Source organism: Pinus tabuliformis, chromosome 3_2 (assembly GCF_031772625.1).
Source record: "Pinus tabuliformis cultivar Carrire ecotype Pingquan chromosome 3_2, CPIR1, whole genome shotgun sequence".
NCBI lineage: Eukaryota > Viridiplantae > Streptophyta > Pinopsida > Pinales > Pinaceae > Pinus > Pinus tabuliformis.
In genome coordinates, this window is record NC_142302.1 from 124376033 (window position 1) to 124401394 (window position 25362).

General features: G+C 39.0%; 1 protein-coding gene across 2 annotated transcripts in view; it reads right to left on the minus strand.

Moving 5' to 3' along the window:
* Positions 1-8192: 8192 nt before the first annotated feature.
* Positions 8193-25362, minus strand: part of CYP59 (cyclophilin 59) — a 305441-nt gene continuing 288271 nt past the window's right edge. For both annotated transcript variants that reach the window (XM_089415907.1, XM_089415908.1), the window contains exons 13-14: positions 9443-9608; positions 8193-9327 (exon numbers count right to left, since the gene is read on the minus strand). In XM_089415907.1, coding sequence (XP_089272033.1) covers positions 8679-9327; positions 9443-9608 — 815 coding nt within the window. In that variant the 3' untranslated portion in view covers positions 8193-8678. The remainder of the gene's footprint in view (positions 9328-9442; positions 9609-25362) is intronic.

The following is a 25362-nucleotide window of genomic DNA, read 5'->3' on the forward strand; positions in this document are numbered from 1 at the left end:
TGACCACTTTTACTATAATTGAGTCATATTAGGAGACTGCACTTTATAAAATTAAAGTGGTTTTTTGATTAACCTAAGTCCCCTTTTCTCCCCTTATGCAATTATCCCCTTTTCTCCCCTTATGCAATTATAAAGTTTTATAAAGTTTCTCATAGGTGAATCATGTTCACTTATTAAAAAAATTCTCTACCTACAGGAACTTATTAGATTAATGAAACTCATTTTATTTCTCCAAAGTTGCAAGAAAATTAAATCTTAAATTAGAAGAAAAAAAATTACAACACCTAAAATTAAAATCCTTGAAAATAGTTCAGACTCATGTAAATAACACATTTACCATCATTTACTACCCACCCTAATTTAAGCAGTTTATTAGACTAATGAAACTCATTTTATTTCTGCAAAGCACAAAAGAAAATTAAATTTTAAATTAGAAGAAATAAAATTACAAGAACACTAAAATTAAAGCATGTAAATAACATATTTACCACCATTTACTACTCACCCTAATTTAAGCAGTTTATTAGACTAATGAAACTCATTTTATTTCTGCAAAGCACAAAAGAAAATTAAATTTTAAATTAAAAGAAAGAAAATACCTAAAATTAAAGTGTCCGAGGACATTACAAAAGAAAATTAAATTTAAATTAGAAGAAATAAAATTACAAGAACACTAAAATTAATGCATGTAAATAACATATTTACCATCATTTACTACCCACCCTAATTTAAGCAGTTTATTAGACTAATGAAACTCATTTTATTTCTGCAAAGCACAAAAGAAAATTAAATTTTAAATTAAAAGAAAGAAAACACCTAAAATTAAAGTCTCAGGGACATTACAAAAGAAAATTAAATTTTAAATTAGAAGAAATAAAATTAGAAGAACACTAAAATTAAACGGTCCATTACAAAAGAAAATTAAATTTTAAATTAGAAGAAAGAAAATTACAAGAACACCTAAAATTAAAGTGTGGAGGACATTACAAAAGAAAATTAAATTTTAAATTAGAAGAAAAACAATTACAAGAACACCTAAAATTAAAACAAATAAATATACTTATATGAGTAAAAGTGTAAATTATGAGTAGAAGTGTAAATTGTGCAGGCTTACCACAATTTAATTTACCAAGACGTGATTTAATTTAAGAGACGTGTCTTTTGGCTATATAAAATACTCTTGAAATTTTTCATTCAACACTTTAACAAATATGAGTAAAATTGTAAATTGTGCACACTTACTACAATTTGATTTACAATTGTAAATTGTGTTTACCATCATTTACTACCCACCATAATTTAAGCAAGTATTTGCATAAATGGAATAGGAACAATATTGTTAAACACACATAGAGATGTGTTGCTGTTGCATGAAGCCTGACATGCGTGAAGACTGACATGATGTGCTGCTGATGCGTGGTTTTGAGACAGCCTGATATGCGTAGTTTTGATACCTCTGCGTGGAAATGTGTTGTTGTTGCGTCTCATCAAATATGCATCCTCTGTGTCTGTAGTATCTGTATCATAATCTTCTAGATTGACAGAAACTTTTCTTTTCCTAGTAGAACGACGTAAAGTGATTGTATGCGACTTTTCATTCATGTTCTCCACTCGAGTTGGTGGAGCTGCAGCTGATTTGTAACTCGTGGCCTTTGAACGTTGATTGTCACAGCGAATTTCACCTCCATCCAACGATTTTGTATTGACCCGTTGACCACATTGCCAGCGAGCCATCTCCTACTCTTTTTCTCTGCAATGATACCAGAAGCTTTGGCAGAGTGGCGCTGATATGTCAATTGAACGCTCTTTGCTCCATATAAAACTCCATATAAACGATGCTGCCTTGCTTTGAAGAACGTTGTTTTGAATGGATGAAGTTGTATGAAATGATGGTATGGCGATGACTTGTAATTTTGAGCACTATCCATTGTTGATACCCGAGCCGGTGAGAGCAAATTCGAGAGCCAGTGTGCTTACTGTGTCATGGACAGAGAGACTCTATGCACAAATGTCCTAAAGTTGCGCATATGTTAGTATTACAGGATATCTGAAAGGTGTTTATGGTAGTGGACGATTGAGCTGATGTATACTCCAACGATGCGTATGGTTGAATGAGAATATGACTGAGGAGAAAGTATGACATGGCATATAGCTGCCAGGGTTTGATTACATCTCAGAGACATTTTGTGGTTCTTTGCTGCTAAGGCTTGCTATACGCGGATCATAACGGTTTCTAATAAGACAAACTTATACTTTTTATGCCTCACGGGTTTTATCTGATCGGTCATCCATTTGGATTGTAAACTGCGTAACTACAGGTTTGTCACAGACTCTCAAAGCGAAAATCCAGTTGAAACACACAACTGCGCAATCACAGGTTTGCCACGGACTTCCACAGCGAAAATCCAGCTATGACAGGGACCTTAAATTTTCGGATTGATAGACTCTTCCAGAAATTGTGTGGCTGTGGGGTCGATGTATGCCAGTTAGGATATTGTTGTTTGTTGTCGTTGAGTGGAGCTATTGCAGACATTATAAAGACAAATTGCTATGATATAGTACTAAGCACTGCTAGTGCATCATTAAGTGTTGAGTTTATGTTGAGTTCTCTATTTCAGGGTTACACTCAGTATATCAAACTTGTCTATGAATTGATGTAATCTATTAATTTGATGCAAGGATTGTTGTTCACTGACAGAGATTAGATTTAGAGATTTGTTATGACAGTATTGACACATTATTCTTTGTAATGCCTATGATAAAGCAACTATTGAGTTGGTATTGTTGACATTGTTGATCTATAGACATGTATTGATGAAGTGGAGTATGAGTTCACATTCTAGGGGTTCAAGGATAAGTCTTGCATTACCAAAGTATTATTGACTGAATATGCTGATAGATAGAGTCTGATGATGATGTTGAATTGACGAGCCAAGTGTTATGTCAGAGAGCTTGACAAGCCTTGATACACTGCTATATCTTTACCACTGTTGGTTTGATCATTGCTATGGCAATGTTGCAATGGACAAAACATGGTTGAGATTGCTCTACTAAGACTGTCGACAAATTTCATTTGCAAAGAAAGTCAAAGATTGACTCTCTTTTTCACAGTGTGAGTAGTTTGAATAATTTGAGAAGTACATTAAAGCAGCGAGTCATTTGCTACATTGAAATTGGTACTGTGTTGTCTGCTACAGTGACTTGGTGATATTGGCATCCTGCTACTCATCTAATAGTTGCAATTATTTATCATTTTATAGACCAATTTGTAGCTGAAGATAACATCACTTCTCTGATTATATTGGTCTGAAATGGATAGAATAGATGATGTATTGAAACTACTGAATAATTTAATACTTTCCACTGTTGATGAGATGGTTAAGATCAACAAAACCTCTCTTTCCAATATCAAAATTTGTCTCCAAAATGCACATGAAAATATTGAGTTTTTGCAGCTTGAGACAAAGCTACAACAGGAAGAATTACACCAGTGGAGTCATCATTCTGAACCTGTTTCTGTTCAGAAGATTGAAACAGACTCCCATAAACAGCAAGTCAATAATGTTACAGCTGGTTCAGATTTAGTACCCAATAAAGCAGCAGTTGTACATGCAGATGCAGAAACTCAGTGTGCACTTCCCAAGCCCATCATCAGACCTTGGGAACAGCTTGTCCACAGCAAGCATAAAACTGGTCTTGGATATGATAAGGACTTGTCCTTTCATATTCCAGACTACTCAAAGCCCGTTTAGTTTCAGAGCGCTGGATTCATTCATGACAGTTCAGCTGCTCCTCATGACAGTTCAGCTTCAGCTATTCCAAACTTTGCCCTTCTTCCATAGCAACAACAACAACAACAAAAACAGATTGTGAAATGCCAACACTGTGACCGAGTTGGCCATCTGAAAGATCATTGTTTTGATCTTCATCCATGTAAGCACTGTCATAAAACCAGTCATTCTTCAAACAAATGCTTCAAAAACAAACGTCCTGCAAGAACAAAGATTCATCTTGGATGGATCGCTTCTTGGCAATGGGCATCAACAGCCAAGAAGATATTCCAAACACATGTCAGAACTTGTTCCAGAGTATTGAACAGTCTTGCAGTGAGTTTTCTCCATCATCTCACCTTGTATCTGACAAGGGGGGAAATGATGGTCATCTACAAGCTTCAAAGTCACATCAAGCGAACCTGAGCCACAACCTGCCACACCAGTTTTAGAGTTGTAGCCAGAAACAAAGATGCCCGTAAGCATGCCTTCAGTTGGCAATCTGGGACACTTCCTCTAGCAGAAGACTTCAGCCTCTTACCAATTTTGGAAGAATTCCAGGAACACAATTGAGAACACTTCCTCTAGCAGAAGACACCAACTTCTTGCCAGATTTGGAAGAGTTCCAGGAATTGCATTAAGCATTCCAGAGTTGTTGGTCATCCTTAAACCATCACAAGTTGAGACTTCCCTTTTCAGGTTGAAGTTCTCCCTTTTATTTGGGTTGAGACCTCCCTTTCATGGTTGAAGGTTTCCCTCTTCAAAACAATAGGAGCACTTCCTCTAGCAGAAGACTTCATCTTCTTGCCAGTTTTGGAAGAGTTCCGGGCACTGCACTAAGCGTTCCAGTGTTGGTGGTCATCCTTAAACCACCGCCCTTTATACCAACATTTCAGAGAGCACATTTAGCCTAGTGCTGCCATGCATTTTTGCACATTTTGTATTACAGCTCTCTTCTTAGACTCATACATAACCCTTCGGATTAAGGGGGGGAATGTTGGACACCTAATCTTCAATGGGTTAGTGTGGAAGCCAAATAGACAAAAGGAGTTCAAGAGACCTTGGGATGTGGAACCCAATGGTCAAACAATGTACTATAAATGTATATCAGTTGTTAATAAAAATTGTATTGTCATGATTTATCTTTCATATTTCTCTTGTTGTCCATGTGTGTTTAACAAATATGTAAATAAATATACTTATATGAGTAAAATTATGAGTAAAAGTGTAAATTATGCAGACTTAAAAGTGTAAATTATGCAGGCTTACTACAATTTAATTTACTAAGACATGATTTAATTTAAGAGACATGTCTTTTGGCTATATAAAATACACTTGAACTTTATCATTCAACACTTTAACAAATATGAGTAAAATTGTAAATTGTGCACACTTGCTACAATTTGATTTACAATTGTAAATTGTGCACACTTACTACAATTTAATTTACAAAGAGATGTGATTTAATTTCAGAGAGATGTTTGTGCACACTTACTACAATTTAATTTACAAAGGGATCTGATTTAATTTAAGAGAGATGTCTTTTGGCAATCTTGAGTATAAAATATACTTGAACTTTTTCATTTTATATACAAACTTATCACTTACATCACTCTCACACACATTGTGATATCTACTTTATTTTCATGGTTATTAGTTGAATTTCTGAAGTGTGATTGTTTGATGAAGATAAAAGAACTATAATATATATTCACAAATAATTGCCATAGTTCAAAAATAAAGTACTTGTATCAATTGTATTAAAAAATCATTTTAACCCAACAATAACAACATCAAATAAAATGTGTTATTCTTGGCAATGCTGAAAGGAATGTCACTCCATAGAAAACATCTACCCATAAGCTTGTGAACATCTTGGCAATGTTGAAAGGAATGTCACTCCAGAGAAAACATCTACATCTACCTGTAAGCTTGTGAACATCTTGCTTCTCCTTTATTTTAATTCATTGACCTAATAGAAGGTTCATCGAAGAATTTTGAGATCTAAAATGAACCTCATAAGAGATGTAATAAAATATTATAAGTTAGTCATTTGTGGGGGAGAAGGGAGGTATTTACAACTTATTTTTTGCATTACAAACCATATAACTATAGTTAAATTAGATTGAAAAGTGATTTACAAATAAAATCAATAAAAAATTATTATTGATGTGACGAAGAAGAAAATATTTGACTATAATAAAAACATGTTTTTCAAAAGAAAAGTCATTGTCTTTCAACAACTAATGATTGATACTTTGTCCTTAAACAATTAAGAGCTTGAAACAAAATATAAATATTAATTCATAAATTCTTAAATAAATCACATATAATTAATTAAAATCTTAATTACTTAATATTTTAAGTAATTAAACTCATAAAATAATATATAATTAAAATACTAATTTTATGTTATACAACACTTAATTTATAATTAAGGAAATAATTTAATATAATTTAACAATAATATAGAAAACATGATTTATAATATAATATTTGAATAATATAATATAATATCATATCATATAATATAATAATAAAAAACACTATTAGAATAGTGCATAATACGTGGTATTATCACAAAACTCAATTCATGTATTATTTATTATATAATATAATAGAATTCAAAGTTTATATCATATATCATGTTTTTCAAACTATAATATAAAATAAGAGTTATAAGCATGAATTCAAACCATCTATGCTTTTCACCTCATAAATATGAATTCATCTTGTCCTGTAATAAATTCTTATTTAAATTTTAAGTTGAAGTGAAATAAGTGTTTTATTTTCAATATATTTAAAATAAATTTAATAGTAAAGTATTTTTAATGTTATTATATTTTATGGATTGTATTTATGATATATTCAATACTGATTTACAAGTTTATTATGAGTATTTTTCTTGAAATACTGTCATAGTTAACTATAGGTTTTTATGCATATCCACCATTTATAATGGGACAAATAAGTATTTTTTAACCCAAGCAATGCTAACTCATTTCTAGGGGATGATATAATCTTCTAAGATGTGATTGATCCTTGTAAAGTTGATTTTTTGATATTACATATTTTGTTTTGAAGTTCATTTTAAACCTCAAAATTTCTCTGAAGGGTTTGCGCTTATGATTCTAAAAACCAAAAAAAATTGAGATTGTTTAAGGCATTGTAGAAGGTAAGACCAAAGAATAGCTATCACTTCTCGTCCCCTCAAATATTGCAACTCCTTCCGCTACAAGCTCAATTTTCATGGCTTCCCTATCATATCTCTTTTTACCCGTATCATGAAGTGATTTATTGGATATGTGAATAATTCATGGGGTTGTATCTGAACAAATCCCCACTCAATGCCTTCGAATTTGTGCAAGGTGGTAATTCAACCTGCTGATTCCCCATTATTTTCTTCCCACAAAACTTGAAATTCAAGTTTTATCAATTATGCACATCAATGGGATCACCATATTCTCATATAGGGTCCAAAGATTTTGGCATTTTTAGATAGCAATGATTAAGCCTAGGGGGAAAATCAAAATCAAAATACAAAACGCTGCAGGACTTATTTTTAATAAGAGAATCTAGATTCTAAATAAATGGTAGATCTCCCACAGTCAACTAAAAATCAGCAACAAGAAGGCAAACTAGCAGGCATTGCAAAACCTATCACCAAAAAAAACATAAAAAAACATGTAGAAATTGTTACACATACCTGCTAATACAGAAACAGCTAATAGGAATCAATCCCCACTCCGCAATATACTATTGATGGCATATGTAAACACTCCCGTTTGGTTCCTTAGCTCAAAGAAAAAAGTTGGAGACCTCCTTTGCTCTCCAACCCCTTCACTGTGTTTAGAAAATGTGATAATTGTAAAAAATCAGATTATAAAGCAGACTGTCTATGGGTTCAGCGATACTTTCCATTGACTAATGATGTTTACGTAAGAAAACAACGATGTTTCCAGAATTTTGTGATATTATCGCTGCCAAAAAATATCACGATTTGTTGGGCTGATATAATCGCTGCTTAGGAGACAATGTGACATATCACGATGTTTGCATCACTGATCTGGATAGAGAGTAGGTTGACAACAATGACCTTGGAAAAGAGGTTGACAACAATGACAAGTGAACAGTATAGCTGTAGAGTGGAGTTAGTTTATCATAAGAACTTCTGCGTGATTCAGTTTTAATCAGTCTTAGTCTAAAAAGGTACAGTGTGTGATGAAGTCTTTTTCAGAGAGTGACGAGTTTTTTACTGAAGAATACCATGGAATGCTGTAAAGCATCTGCAAATTGTAATTCTGTTTATATAATGAAATTACAAAAAATAATTAAAAAGGTGAAAAGAGAATTCTCTTATATCATGATGAATATAAAACCGAAAAGGAAGAGTAAAAAGCACACAATTATACATACAGGGCAGAAAAAAGAAAATAATTTTATTAATGTCCTCAGGTGACCAAAACAGTAAACAGTATAATGATCATTTATGACCACAGCATTATTATTATAATTGCTAATACCAAAGTAGAGTAAGAGTGCAACATCGTTCTTAACAAGTCCCTCTTTGAAGAATCATCTCTTAATCTTTCAATTGATGATGATATGCACCACCCAGAAAATATTGTAGTTTCTATTCAGATGGTTAGGCCCACATGCAAACAGATTTGAGTAATTCAGTGAGTATATGAGTTGCATGCTTTAACTTAGCTATCTTAAATTAGCCTCTGCAAGCTAGAATTACTAAAACGAATTGGCTTACTTCATACACACTAAGAAGAGATGTTTTCTGCATGTATAGTGCTTTATCTTTGCCTTTAGAATCATCAAGTTCTTCAATAACTTTCTTTCTGTCTTTATTCTTGTATTTCTTTCCTGATAGATCTTACTTGTGCCTCTTTGCTTTGCTTATCTTCTTGATGCTTCTCTATTTCCCGATCCTCCCTCCATATAATTTCTGTCATGCCTCAAAGTTTCTCTGTCACTATGGTCCCTGTGCATTCCTGAATCTCTCTGTGATTTATACCGTTTATTTCCTCCATAATCCTTTGCTTCTTGTTCCTCCCTGCCTCTCTGCCTTACATTCCTTTCTGTATGTCTGTCACTTTCTCTATCATTCCTGTATTTGTCTCTATCCTTGTGCTCCCCATAGCTGTCTCTATTTCTGCTCCTGTCTTCACCATATCTGTCTCTATTTCTGCTCCTGTCTTCATCGTATCTGTCTCTATTTCTGCTCCTGTCTTCACTGTATCTGTCTCTTTCCTTGTCTTCCCTGTACCTTTTTCTGGCAACATCTTCCTTGTATGTTTCTATATCCCTGTTTTTCCTGCTTCCTCTGTCCTTTTCATAGGTTTTACTTTCCCTCTCTTCATGATGTATCTTGGCAGTTCTCTCATTTCTGTCACTCTGATAATAGTCAGGCTCTACTCTTTCTCTGCTACTAAATGTCTCCCTGCCACTATGTTTTTGATCTTTGTTTCTTCCCTGCATATTATCCTCATGTCGGAAATTTGTCTTGGTGGCATCCGGCAAATTGTCATCAAAAATCATATCATAGCTGTATATTCCAGAGATCTATCAGTTTTGTACAAACTCATTTTCTAGAAAATAGATTATCACAAATAGATTATTAAATGCCCAAATTTCACTCAGCCGTCTGTTCAAGATGTTACCTTTTTCCAGCATCTCCAAGTTGTCCATTAGTATCTTTCAAGACATATTTGGGCTTTTGTGGAGCTGCATCTGTGGGTCTATTATCAACATTCTTAGGACACTCCTTGGCAATGTGATCTAGTTCTCCACAATTATAACACCCGTGACCTTTCCCTTGTGACGCACCTGATATATTATATTACAAGTTAAAATAAAAGTTAGGAACAAGTAAAGAAGCAGTTAATAGAAATTCTTAGGAAGACCAGATAATGGAAAATGTTATGAAGATAATTCAAAGTTGCACATAATTACCTTTATTCTTTATCCCACAAGCTTATATTTAACTTATTATGCTACTTCAATTAAATCCTGAGGATTATTAATCATTCTATGGAGTAATCATGACTCACATTATAAAACAACATTAGTTTCCAGACTCGGTAAAATGCCATCCATTATACTTTATTTTGAAAGACAAAGATCATATCATTATGCAAGTCTTGTTATTTTCTTTTATTTCTTAAATATCATTGCTTCATGTTCCACATCCCCAACGTGTTTTATCAAGTTTCACCTCAATTTAGTAATGTTAGAGAATGACTACTGGTACTTGAACACAAATGTAGGAATGTCCTGTGTAATAGGAAGTGACTCATGAGGCATTGGAGCTGGAAGAATTCTCATATTCCACTGCATTTCACTTGTTAGCTTAAGAAAGATAAAGAAAAGATTGAAAGATGGGATCTACTAAACAACCTTGTAAGCTAACTCACATCAAGAAATGCAATAACAATAAATAGACTTCAAGATTGCAATTACCATCTACAACTTAGTAACTTAGAACTTGCTTGAACTTGTCCAAAGCACTACTCATGCCTCCTATTTATATAACTCAAGATAAACATGGTAGAAATTCTTGAAAGATAACATCTGATATGAATGTTCCTAGAATGTTACATGTGACAACCAAGTTAAGCTTACATATTAATACTTGATTAAAATTATGTGATATTCCCACTTAGCAATATTGCCAAGGGAAATATCAATCTTGCCCAATTTTGTCTTATTTCATGTTTGCACTAAGTAGATGTGGGTTCAGAGGTCCCACATGAATTTTGGGATTAAGTGGGGGCCCAAACATTAGGAAAGAAGGGAAATATTGCAGCTCTAGTGGAGCGTGGGGGCCACCCCATGGAGAATTACGACCGACATGTGGAAGACACTCTCATTGGAGCGAAGTTGGTGGGGAAAGTCAAGTTGGGCCCACATGGGCATCTTGGGACTCTTTGATAACTAGAGCAAGAGACACTCATTTTGTTCATTCATTTATCTATTCAAAAATTGTGTTTTTGACATAGCATGCTTGAGCTAAAGCCAAGTATGCAGTGTTGTTTAGCACACGAGTGTCTCCGAGCGGAGATCTCAACCCTTGCTTCGGTGGACTTTGAGTGCCAGCTCAAGGAGGGAGTCATACCTATACTAGTTCGTACCAGCAGTAGGGAGTGCAAGTTTGTGGAGAGGATTGGCAGCAATAGTACAGGGACTACACAGCTCTTGGAGGAGGCATGCTTGGAAGTTGTGGAGTGAAGGGAGTTAGGCGCTGAAACTTGAGGTAGAGTCCGGGGAAGTTTTGAAGGGGCTTTTCCAGCATTTTGGCGGAACAACAAATGCAACATTTGTTACCGGTTACATCTTCTACTTGTGGAAGAGGGCCAAGCATTTGGGGGTCAATTTTGGGGTGTCAAAACTAGGACAAACCCTTTCTGAATTTATTGAGGAGAGGCCAAGATTAATTCGGCAGAATTTTCTAGGCACACTTTAGGGGTCAAACAGGGGCCCCAACTCAACCAGCAGCTAGAGGAGCTAGGGGAAAATTGGGCCGAAATTCAAAGGTCAACATTAGGCCAATTCCTTCGTGGGTTTTTGTGGGTTATTGGTGGAGAGCCCAGGGTTAATTTCCCAAAATTTTATGAGCAACTGAGGAGGCCCTAGCAACAGTTCTTTGTAGCCAAAAACATATTTTCTAGGTAGTTTCAGCACAGAGCCAGGAGAGCAGCAACAAATTTGAGAGGGATTTCTTATTGTTCATTTAGGCTTAGCTAGCTTGCCTTGAGCAAGCCCAGGTGCACTCTTTCCAACACCACATTGTACCCTCTTATTTATTTATAAAATCGCTCAGATCAGCGCAGTTCATGGAGATCTCTGGGTGTTGAATGTGTTGTAAATTTTTGCATGTGTTTCTGCTATGTTTTCTTTGTTTAACATTGTATATTTCTATTAGGAATATTACAATGGTATCAGAGCATGATTTTGGCCAGCTGTGGGTCTAAATCAGACAAATTCTCAAGTGTTATTGTGGACTAGAATTCTAGAGGCTAAAACACTAGTCCCACATTAGTCTCTAGATTCAACATATGCCCAAAAATGTCTTAACAAGAGAAATTTGAAAATGTTACTAGGAACATCTAGAGATTAGTGGGGCTTCTCGAAGAATGGTTGTCAGTGAGGGCAACAAGAATAAATCGTAGTTGTCGACCCACAGATGAAGAAAATAAGAGGAGCATGATTGTTGAACGAAACGCTAGTAGTAATATTGTAGAGACGAAGATGGGTGGCGAAGGTAGTGACAAGATGAGAGAGAACATACACATGGAGGAGGGAGTTCGTCTAGATATGTTCTAGCCAATTGAGCATGAGGCTAATGGCACGCAGGAGGAGCACGAGGATACACCTAGTGTGATGGAAGAGTCACCTCTGTTGGAGTTTCCTTTGATAGCCCCAGTAGACAGATTGGAGGCAGTTGAGTAGACATCCATTGATGAAGCGTCCAGGTCTACAATAGAGCTTCAGAATAGCAACCACCTACAGTTGATTGATGACCATGTCTCGCATGTTAGGTTGTCTATGGAGGAGCAATTGGAGGCTCATGTTGAGCACATGATGGAGGAGTATGTGCAACCATCCCTAGGGCTAGCAATTGATGAGGGGCAGCTTAGATACCACACATTGGGATTTCAGCATAGTTCGCTTCAGAGGCACACTGACAAGGTCTACAACGTTATCAGCCCACCCCTACATATTGGATTGAGAGAGGCAGTGTTGTCTAGACATACCAGAGGAGATGACTAGGTTAGCAACATTATTGGGTTACCTTTTCCCATTGGATGGAGGGAGAGGAAACTACCTAGTTAGATCTCATGTGTTAACCTGGATAGCGGAATGAGATGATCAGAGTTGCACAAGGTGCAACATCCACATGTCAGGGATGTTCTATGCAGTGTTTTTAAAACCATTTTTAAAAACCGGTTACCAGTCTAACCGGCCGGTTAGCAAGCCCGCCGTTCTAAACCGGCCAAAAAACCCGGTTCATCAGCCCATTTCTCCTTTTTTTTGCCCTAATCGGTGCTAACTGGCCGGTTTTGCATCAAACCGGCCGGTTCCGTCCTAAACCGGCCGGTTAGAGGCACGCCCACTGTAAAGTTAAAAAAGCGGAATTCTGATCGTGTTTTAGGGGTTTTGGGGGGAAACTAAGGGTGTTTTCCCTCCAAAAACACCCTCTCCAAGCCTTTAAGAGGCCCCTCTCACTCTCATTTGTCTCACACAACTGATTTGGAGTGTTTGTGAGTGTTTGTGAGTTTGTTTGTGAGCTTGGAGAGTGTTGAGTTTTTGCTGAAGTAGTCATCTTGGAGTTGGGATTGGAGCTATTTTAGAGATAGTGTGTAGCTGTCAGTGGAGTTGCCATCTTCAAGAGGAGGCTAAGGAAGCTAGTTTGCATTTCCAGGTAGTTATCATGCCTCCAAAAGCCAGAGATATTGCATGGGCTCATTGTGATATGATTGATGGCAAAATGATCTGCAAATATTGCCAAAAATCCATTCAAGGAGGAGGTATTAATAGGTTCAAGCAACACTTGGATGGGATAGGAGACCATGTAAATCCATGCGAAGCACCAAATGAAATAATAGGGCATATTAGGGCAGAGTACCTTCAGAAGTTTGAGACTTAAGTCACTGAACCAATAGAGAAGTTTTTGACTGCAAAGTTTGGGAGTCGAGACTCAACCAACTGAGTTTGATCATGATGACTCATGAGAAGTTTCAAGTGATAATGTTGATCACTATTATAGTATTATCATATATGTAGATTGGAGTCTTGTAGTAGGCCACTGGCCCCATAGTTTGTAGGCTTTGTTTTTGCACTCTAGAGGACATTTAGAGCCTCATTGCTTATGTATTTTGTCGATGATATGTATTGCACTCAGTGCCATCTTGATATATTCACCTTTACATGATATATAAATGAGCAATCTTTGCATATTTTGTCTCTATTGGCTTGGAATCATGGTTTTAAATCTTAAAAATAGTTTTTTTCATTAAAAAAAATATTTAATGTATTTTTCTAAAACCGATTCGTTTAGACCAAACCAGTCCCGGTTAGACCGGTTCATTAGGTGGACCGGTCCGGTCACCGATTCCGGTTTTAAAAACATTGGTTCTATGAGCGGGAGTTCATGCATTCAATCCCTTTGTTGGGGTTGGATGGCGAGAGATTTTGAGTTGGTACCCGATGGAATGGATTGGACTCATGGAGATGGTCATAGTGTGGAGTAAAGCTCAGTGGGAGCTCTTAGACACCGAGGGCACTACAGGCCCAGGTAGGCATTGGGATCCAGGTGGAGCTCCCTATCTGATACCAGACATGCGGGATGGCTATGGCATTGATGAGGTAGTCAACCTAGTGACTGGGCACATACATTCCGTAGGGGAATTCCAATCGACATTTGCTAATAGATGGTTTGAGAGCAGGCTCCATGGATTGTATTGGCATGTTGGTTCCACATAGGGTTGCAAGATGATTAGCATTCTCTAGTAGGAGTTGGTGGGAGGAGATGGCATGGGTATGCCACCGGACCAAGCATTGTGTGGAGACCATATTCTCCCATTGGGGTATTGGGAACAAGTGTCACCAAGAATCAACACAGCAGAGATATCCCCTCTTGCAAGTGTGAAGTTAGGCCGCTCAAGATTACCAAGGCAGATGAGGAGTTATAGATCACTTCGTGGCAGGTGTGCTAGCAGCGTGGAGGTTGCATGGGCACATATGGGATTCCCTATGGTACATGAGGGCATGCCATTGAGCGTTGGTATCCAGGGGTGCATGGAGTTGTGCCACGAAGTTCAGTGCTATGTAGAGGAGTGCAGAGGTATGTACTTATGTGCAGCCGAGCGAGATGGTGCACAATAGGTTGTCAAAGTGTTTTCGCCAGAGAGATATCTCGATGAGGGCATCAGGCACACCATTGGGTTTGGCACACTCAAATTTGGAGAGCGAGTTGATCACAGGCTTGACCGTGAGCTTCCATTTATCACTCTCCAGCATTGCACACTGACATAGGGGACTTGGATATCATCTTTTGATGTTCTCATCACGAGCAACAAGACCCATGAGGTTCATCTGAGACAATTCGACGAGACACAATGCATTGGGTGAGAGGTCGTCTAGCTGTGGCATATGGTCAGGACGCGAGTTGGTGGATGCAGGCTTGGGGATAGTCCGATCTCCTTCAGCGGTAGCACTTGCACCACCCTTGAGCCCACACTTAGGGTGATACATGATCCCCTTTTGGTTAGACATTTCGAGGTGTCTCTGGAGCATCTACAACGATTGGTGGACCTTTCTTACAAGCGGATGTTTAGACTTCTGGCAGCATTGGGGAGCACTTTTAGGAGGCAAGACGACAAATCTCACTGTGTGGTATGGTTGACGCAGGGTTGTGTAGCACGCACCAGATTGATTCGTGATGTATGAAGTTCAAATCTTGATTGCACGCAGGAAGCTAAGACGTGGTGCAGGTTGGTTCCATCGACTGTTAGGACTATGCCACAGTCATTCTGGCTGTGGGATTCAAGGGTTTGGTTGGTCGATTGGACACTCTGCTTCGTGGTGAGTGGGATCAGGACAGGGGATGACCCAGCTCACCCTTGGTTTGACATGTAAGGGTGCGTTGAGTCCTTGATCGTATGGAAAGGTTGGTTTTCCTTTTTATCACTACGGATCAGGGTGAGTGTTGGATGGCTAGGAGGTGACATCATGGAGGTGCTTGATCTAGATGTGTTGGGGCTCCATAGAAGTTTTGCCATCAAGTCCCAGGAGAGGTGAATACAACTTGAGCGTGAGGTGCAGACTATCATGATCAGAGTTGTGTAGCGACAACATAGTGGCAACCTTTTTAGACTAGCGTGGGATCCGAGCACCATAGGACTTGGCAGTACAACTACCCTTGGGATGAGTTGATTTCTATAGGGGAAGATCATTCAGATCTTCCATTGGGCTTTGGTGGCTCACTAACGGCATGGTGGACCAACAAGATGATATCAGGAGAAGCTCACGTGCACGAGACGCTATCTTTGGAGGGATTGGGTGGTATCTTCAGGAGTATACTCCTGAAGTGCAAGATGGCCAATGTGGTGGGACAACTTCACGAGGAGTTGGGCATAGTGAAACATTATCATGATCCCCTACTCATTGATGGTATACAGGGGACTCCTGATACTTATACCGGAAAGGATAGTGAGTGGAGCGAAGGGAGCTTCAAGTGGGACAAGATGGCTTGGGATCTTGGTATTGAGGGATTCTTTCATGTTAGGACAGTGCAGAGGTCAAGGAGAAATCAGTGGCGCATCTAGGACCCTGGCGCATTTTTGCAGTGACAATGCGGAGCAACAACTAGAGAGAGCATTGTTCGGCAGTTGCTTGAGGACAAGGCTACAAGCAACATTTTGGTGGAGAGGACTGTGATATTACCAGGGATATTGCTAAGGGAAATATCAATCTTGCCCAATTTTGTCTTATGTCATGTTTTCACTTAGGAGATGTGGGTTCAGAGGTCCCACATGAATTTTGGTATTAAGTGGGGGCCCAAACATTAGGAAGGAAGGGAAATATTGTGGCTCTAATGGAGCGTGGGGGCCACCCCATGGAGAATTACGGCCCACATGTAGAAGACACTCTCATTGGAGCGAAGTTGGTGGGGAAAGTTGAGTTGGGCCCACATGGGCATCTTGGAGGCTCTTTGATAAATAGAGCAAGAGACACTCATTTGGTCATTCATTCATCCGTTTAGAAATTGTGTCTTTGACATAGCACGCTAGAGTTGAAGCCAAGTCTGCAGTGTTATTTAGCACACGAGTGTCTTTGAGCGGAGATCCCAAACCTTGCTTTGGTGGACTTCGAGTGCCAGCCCAGGGAAGGAGTCCTACCTATACCACTTCGTACCAGCAGCAGGGAGTGTGAGTTTTTGGAGAGGATTAGCAACAACAGTACAGGGACTACGCAGCTCTTGGAGGAGGCACGCTTGGAGGTTGTGGAGTTAGGCGCTGAAACTTGAGGTGGAGTCCAAGGGAGTGTTGTGGGGACTTTTCCAACATTTTGGCAAAGTAGCAAACACAGCATTTGCTACAGGTTACACGTTTTTCTTGTGGAGGAGGGGCCAAGCATTTGGGGGTCAATTTTGGAGCGTCAAAACTAGGACAAACCCTTTCTTGGTTTTTCTGGGTTTATTGAGGAGGTCAAGACTAATTTGGCAAAAAAATTTGGGCAGATTTGAGGGGTAAAACAGGGGCCCCAACTCAGGCAACAACTTGCGTAGCTAGGGGAAAATTGGGCCAAAATTTCAAGCTCAACATTTGGCCAATTCCTTCGTGGGTTTTTGTGGGTTATTGGTGGAGAGCCCGAGGTTAATTTCTCAGAATTTTCTGAGCACCCAAGGAAGCCCTAGCAATAGTTCATTGCATCCAACAACATATTTTCTAGGCAGTTTCAACGCAGAGCCAGGAGTAAGCAACAGCAGATTTGAGAGGGATTTCTTGTTGTTCATTTGGGCTTATCTAGCTTGCCCTGAGCAAGACCAGGTGCGCTCTTTCTAGGACCACATTGTACCCTCTTATTTATTAATAAAATGGCTCAGATCAGCGCAGTTCATGGAGATTACCGGTTGTTAAATGTGTTTTGAATTTTTGCATGTGTTTCTACTATGTTTGCTTTGTTTAACATTGTATATTTCTATTAGGAATATTACAGTGGTATCAGAGCGTGATTTTGGCCAGCTGTGGGTCTACATCACATAAATTCTCAAATGCTATTGTGGACTAGAATTCCAGAGGCTAAAACACTAGTCCCACATTATTCTCCAGATTGGAACATATGCCCAAAATGTTCTCAGCAAGAGAAATTTGAAAATGTTACTAGGAGCATTGAGAGACTGGCGGGGCTTCTCGAAGAATGGTTGTCAGCAAGGTCAACAAGAAGAAATAGTAGTTGTCGACCCACAAATGAAGAAAATAAGAGGATCATGATTGTTGAACGAAACACTAGTAGTAATATTGCAGAGACGAAGACGGGAGGCAGAGATAGTGACGAGATGAGAGGGAACATACCCGGAGAGGAGGGAGCTCGTCTAGATATGTTCCATCCGGTTGAGCATGAGGCTAATGGCACACAGGAGGAGCACGAGGATACACCTAATGTGACGCATGAGTCACCCCTGTTGGAGTTTCCTTTGATAGCCATAATAGACAGATTGGAGGAGGCAGTTGAGCGCACATCCATTGATGAGGTATCCATTGACGAGGCATTCTGGTCTATGATAGAGCTTCAGAAAGGCAGCCACCTACAACTGACTGATGTGCATATCTCGCTTGTTGGGTTGTCCATGGAGGAGCATCTGGAGGCTCATGTCGAGCCCATGATGGAGGAGAATGTGCAACCATCCCTTGGGCTAGCCATTGATGAGGGGTAGACTAGAGACCACACAATTGGATTCCATCACAGTTTGCTTCAGAGGCACACTGACATGATCTACAGCCTTATCAACCCACCCCTATACATTGGATTGAGAGAGGTGGAGTTGTCTAGACATACTAGAGGGGATGACCAAGTTAGTGTGAAAATTTCTAGGTAGAAATCCAACTGCAGTGATTAATATTATTTCTTCTACTTATTAACTCAGAAATAAGTTATTCATAGTGTTCTTATGACAAATATCGAAATAAATTCTACAACAGCCTTCACAATTAAAACACTGTGGAAAGTAAATGCAAAGAAAAACGCTAGCACAAATACAACCACAATGACAGTTATTTTTGGACAATCGTCCTCGGAAAAACCAAATGTGGGAAAATCGGTGCAGCAGATGAGGGTTTCTTTATTATAATTCAGCAAAAATCTCATGTACAAGTTACAATCAACAGAATAGAATACGATTCTCTGTGAGCAAATTTACAGACACTTCCGAACTAGTTTCTGATCCAGGAGAAGTGCTCCTCTTCCCTCTGCGTCTCACTGTGTCCTAGCGTCAACTTTCCCACATTGTTCCAGAGTCAAAACTTCCCCACACAATCCTAGAATCAAACTGCCCCTGCATTGGCTCTCCCTGCGTCACAGCTTATGCGTTGTCCTCCCTCTGCTCTACGTCTTCTTCCCTTGCACTCCCGACTGATGTTGATTACAACTCTCTTTTCCACCTGCAAATCTCCCTCTGATTCGATTTTCTCTTGCCAAATTTCGACCAGTGAAAAAATCGATCTTACTCAGGCAACTGAGTATCTGCCTCTGGTGTGTTCTCCAGGTGCCCGTCAAGCATCCTCTTACAATCCTCTCGTTGATCAATCAACAGCCGAGATTAGATCCTAATCAATGGCTTCGATCATATTGACTTGATCTCTGCCTTCTTATAGAAGTTTCACCCATAGTTTAGATTAATACCCATTAATTATTTTATTTTCCTAAGTTTAGACTTAGGGTCCCATTAAAAATAATTAATTATTTTAATAAAACTCTCTCCGGGTGGAATTTCCCAAAACGAGTTCTGGGTATTGGAGAGTGCATGTGTCTAAGCCTCCCTGCAAAATTTGAGACTTAGAGCACATCTGCTACTACCAGAAATCAACACTCCCTCTTAACGAGGAATGTGCTCTAGTAATGCAACCTGCTAAAGCATCACCCTGCTCTGTAACATCTCCCTCTGCGCTTGTTGATGTCTGACATCCTGCCCACCAACTACTGCGCAAATGTTGCATCTATACTGTTGCTGACCCTTCCACTTGTCAACACTGCATCTGTACTACAACTCCCTCTTCCACTGTAACTGAGAAAGCACCTTTTTTTGCTACTGAAACGGATTCTCTACCATACACATTTTCTCTCTAAACTGAATGAACTTAGCTCTTCCTAGAGACTTTGTGAGTATGTTTGCTACCTGATCTGTTGTGGGGACATATTCATTAGGGGACTTTTGAGGTCTAAAATGGGCCTCCTAAAAAAATGTACAACAAAATTAAACTTTATAAGAACCATAGTTGCGGGGGAGCGCCCCCCTCGAACCCGCTCCCGAATCGCGCTCCGGGCGGGAGTGGCTCGGGAGCGTGCTCCAGAAAAAAAAATTGCGCTCCTTGCCATTTTCGGGAGTGTTGCAGGGAGCGGTCGCTCCGTCGCTCCTGGAGCGATTTTTAACGCCCGGGAGCAATAGGGGAGCGATCGCTCCTGATTGCTCCCGGGCATTAAAAAATCGCTCCGGGAGCATTTCGATGGGCGCCGGGAGTGATCTGGCGGAAAAAAATCCGCGGACGCCAAAAAAGATCCAATTTTTTTTTTTTTTTTTAAAGCCCAATGGGCCTAAAAAAATTTCATTATCACTTCATTGAGCAAGAGCAAGAGCAAAGGAGCAAGGAGAAGCGAGGAGCAAGTGTTGAGGAGCGAGGAGCAAGTGCCGAGGAGCGAGGAGCAAGCCTGCAGAGGTAAGTAACTTAGTAATTTAGTTAGTTTAGTTAGTTTAATTTAGTTAGGTAGTAATTTAGTTAATTAAATTTAGTTTATTGAGTTTAAAAATCATGAATTTAAATTAAATTAATTAATTAATCCCAATAAATTAAATTAATTTGCAGATTCAAGAATCAAAACCCTATAAACATCAAACACCATGGACCTGGCTATATTTCTTGGCATTTTCCTCTTCCTGGTGCCTTTTATGGTTATTATGGTGCTGGAGAGTAGGAAACAGAGGGGCCAAACTGAAGAGGGGGATGAAGAAGCTGGAAAAAGTCAAATTGGTGAAAACCCCGGTGAGGAGGAGCTGGAGGAGGGTGAACATGACCCTCAAAAAACTAAACAAGACCAAACTCCATTGTGGAAATATGTTAACAGGGCTGAAACAGAGGGAGAGGGGGTGGAACCACTAAATTTCATTGCCCCCATTGCAACACTGATTACACAGGTTCATACACCCGTGCTAGAAGACAGCTCTGCGGGAAAAGGCCATGGGATGGAGACAAACAAATAGGAATCAAAACTTGTACAGCGGTGTCAGCAGCGGATAGAGCCAAATACATAAGGGAAGAGGAGGAAGCCCAATATAGATCAAAAAAATCAAGGGGTTTCTTTGAACCAAGCTCACAATCACAAAGAACTCCTTCAGCATCCTCCCAAGGCAGTGGATATGGAGGCACAGGGTCATCATCTTTAAGGCGTAGAACCATATCAGATTTCCTTGATGAGGGGTGTAGGAATGATGTGGATTCAAAGGTTTACAGGTTTCTCTATGCATGTGGGATACCATTCAATGTTCTTCGCTCACCTTATTGGCACGAAATGGTTTCTGCCATAAATGATGCCCCTAAAGAATACAAGAGCCCTGGGTATGACAAGGCAAGAACCGTTGGCCTTGATCATGAAAAGCAAAAATATCACATTCTTTGAATAGAATGACAAGTTCTTGCACTGACCATGGGGTGTCCATTGTATCTGATGGATGGACAAATGTAAAAGGCAAGCCACTGATAAGTGTTCTTGCTGTGTCTGTTAGTGGTCCCATCTTTCTAATTGCACATGATTACTCAGACAAGTTCAAGACCGCCATCAACATTGCAGAAGCATTACTTGAAACAATTGAGCGTATTGGCCCATACAATGTCATCCAAGTCATCACTGATAATGCTCCTAATTGTAAGGCAACGGGAGCAATTATTGAGGATAAATACCCCAACATATTTTGGTCTGGATGTTTGGTTCACACATTGAACCTTCTGTTGCATGATATTGTCAAGAACAAAAATGAACAATACCAATGGATTGGTGATTTGTACAAGAAAGGCAAACGAATGATAAAATTTATTACAAATCATAGCAATACCCATGGCCTTTTCCGCAGTCACTCGAGATTGGAGTTGTTGAAGATTACGAAGACCAGATTTGGTAGCTATTACCTCACCTTCAGGTGCCTTTTGAAGGTAAGAGAGGTATTAGCTAGCATGGTATCAAGTCCACATTGGCAAGTATTAAAGGAAAGGGCTACAAATGCAGCTGACATGGGAGGTTTTGAAATGGTGGAGGAGGCCGCTCTTGATGGTCAGTTTTGGACAAGTGTGAGGCAAGTATTGGATTTCACCAAGCCCATTTATCACATGATTCGGTTTGCAGATACAGACAAACCAGTGATTGGCGAGGTGTATGAGCAAATGGATACCATGTTGGGGGAAATAAAAGATATTGTTCATAATAGAGATCCCAACTTGTACAAACTGATTCATGATTGTGTGTGTGAACAGTGGAATAGGCTTAATATTCCACTACATTGTTTGGCGTATATCCTTACGCCAAAATACTACTCTACATCTTGGTTGGGCCAACCTGCGGCAAAGGGTGGGGTTAGGACCAAACCCCATTTAGATCCAGAGGTAACTAAAGGATATTTGGAAGCATTAGAAAAGTTGATACCTGACAGGGAGGAATGTGCAGCTGTGCGCCTTGAAATAGGCAGATACTTCAGTGGCACTGGTTTGTATGGTAACTTCCATGCAATGGACGACAGAGATAGATTTGATACTCTCACATGGTGGGAAACATATGGCGGCCATGGACTTTTGCCAAAATTGGCAAAAAAAGTTCTTTCACGGGTTGTAAATACTTCTTCTGCAGAGAGGTGTTGGAGCACCTACAGCTACATACATAATGTGAAAAGAAACAGACTCAATGAAAACCGAGCAGAAAGCTTGGTTTATGTGCACTACAACTTGAGGTTGTTGAGTCATTGCTGTGATCGGACTTATGAGGATCCCACATATAAAATTTGGGACAATCACCCAGAGGATGACAATTTGGAGGATGGCATTGTACATATTGAAGAACTTGTAAGGGATGAAGATGAAGCAGTTGCAGCAGCCATGCCACCTCCACCTCCACCTCCACCATCCAGTAGCAGTGCTCGAGGTCCGAGTCTTGTTCCTTTGTTGTCGCCACCTCCATCTACACCCTCACGTGGAGGTTCTAGTTCTGGTCGTCGGTTTGTGCGGGAGACTCCTAGAAGACCACCACAACTTGCTTATACTCCTGGAGATTCTCGTGGCAAGGGCCACTTGTAGATTTACAGTTTACTTGTCTTTTTAGTTTCTATTAGACTTTAGTTTTCATAACTGTTGAGTTTTGAGTCCTTGACTCTTGACTCTTGACTCTTTCATATCATAATGATATTTTTTGTAAACAATATATCACTACGACAATGAAAATTTGAAGTTTGAAGTTGGGCCTTGGCAATTATAACTCATTGGTAATGATGTGAATTATGAATATGATGCTTCGTGAAAGACTAAAGTTGTTTCATTTCATTTCATTATTCATGTTTCATTTTATAAATTTATAACATTTCGTATCATGTTAACAGTTAGAAGTTAGGACTTAGAAATATCTTAGATATTACTTCTTGTAATGGTTAAACTTACCTTACAAGTACAACTTTGGTGATCAATGATGATTAATGTTATTGAATTTTCAATTTTGAAAGCTTGAAGTTGAAACTTTAAGATTGAATTTGATGAATCATGATTCATGAGACTCAATATGTTGCAGCTGTAATATGTATTTTACTAACTTGTGGACATGGTTGATGACGATTATAATTTCTAGATGATTGATGTGATATGGTTCAATGATCAATCTATTTTTTTTATGTTTTTTATGTCTAATTCATCATTCTACACGTTTTTGTTGACATATATGTATCAAAAATTAAAAAATATAAAAAATATATATATTTTAAAAAAATCGCTCCCGAATTCGCTCTCAAACCGGGAGCTTCTGAAAATGGTCGCTCCCGCTCCCGTTTTCGCTCCCGCTCCCCGCTTCCGCTCCCGCTCCCAAGTAACATTGATAAGAACCAATATGATTCAAGATGATGATGTCAACCATGGGGGATGAGTCACCATTTTTGGAGTAAAAAAGTAAAAATATTAAAAAATAATAAAATAATGAAACTACTTTTTCAACTCGTATTTTTAACTTATCTCCCTAAGGTTTTACTCAAATTTTGAGTAGGAGTACTCGTTGGATGCAAAATTTAATTCTTCATCCAAGGAGTACCCATGTTACATACTTTCGATAGATCCTACTACACGAAAAATGGGAAATACATGAAAAAAAATGGGATTACAATCATGTATTTCTCATCTTTCGTGTAGTAGGTCCAACGAAAGTATGCAACATGGGTACTCCTTGGATGAGGAATCAAATGTTACATCCAATGAGTGTTTCAGCGTGAAATTTGAGTAATCCCATAGTAAGATAAGCTGAAAATACAAGTAGAAAAAATAGTTTTTTCTTTTTCCCCTCTAAAATTGAATGATGTAATCTAATCTTATTTTATTATTTCCACTATTATTTTATAATTTCCTTGGGAGGCCCATTTCAGACCTCAAAATTCCCCTAATGGTAGTTGTACTGCCCCATCGCTGAACACAGTCTTTGATAAAGTGCCATCTGATATCAATGTGTTTCGACTGATCATGAAATACTGGATTCTCAGAGAGTTTGATACAACTCTGATTATCACTGTAAACCTTGGTCGCTTCCATCCTTTTTTTGAAAAAAATCACGCGCAGTTTTCTAAGCCATATAGCATTGCACGTAGCTATGTTGGCTGCCATATATTTTGCTTCTGCTAAGCTTAGAGCTACTGACTTCTGCTTCCTGCTGCACCAAGATATCATCCCTAATCCAACACTGAAGCAGTACCCCGAGGTACTTTTTCGGTCTACTGAACTACCTGCCCAATCTGCATCTGTGAACCCATTCAATCTGACGTCCTGCCCTCTGGAGTATTTCAACTCATATTCGACTGCTCCACGCACATACCTAAGAATATATCTAGTTGCCACCCAATACACCCTTTTTAGATCCACCATGAACTGACTAAGAGTGTTGACAGCAAAGAAAATGTCTGGCCTAGTGTTGACTAGATACATAAACTCTTTGTATAAGGTGGGGTCTACTTCCTTGTCTCCTAATGCATCTATTTTCTACCAATTGGTGATCATGGGAGTAGCCATGGGTCGACAATCCTCCATTCTAAATCTCTTCAGAATCTCTATGGCATATTTTCCTTGCCCAAGGAAGGTCTCCCCATTCTTCTGCCAAACTTCCAACCATAGAATATAATGCATCGACCCCATATCCTTCATGTTGAATTCAGTTTCAAGGTTCTTCTTCCAATCCTCTATGAGCCTAGATGACCTTGTTAAAAACAAGTCCTCCACATATAATACCAGCATAAGTGGCTCATTCTCTACCATCAAGTAGTAGAGATTGGGATCAACATCACTTTTGACGAATCCCGACTGCTGCAAGTAACTAACAATCTGACCATACCATACTCTAAGTGCCTGCTTGAGCCCATACAGGGCTTTCTTTAATCTACAAACACGAGTTCTCTTCTCATGAGTTTCGAAGCCTTCAGGTTGTTCTATATACACCTCCTCTTCTATCACCCCGTTCAAGAATGTTGTCTTGACATCCATCTGGTGAAATCTCCCATCCCATTTGAGCTGCTAATGTTATAACTTATCTGATAGAGGTGTAACAAGCAACTGGAGTGAAGGCCTCTTCATAGTCTATTCCT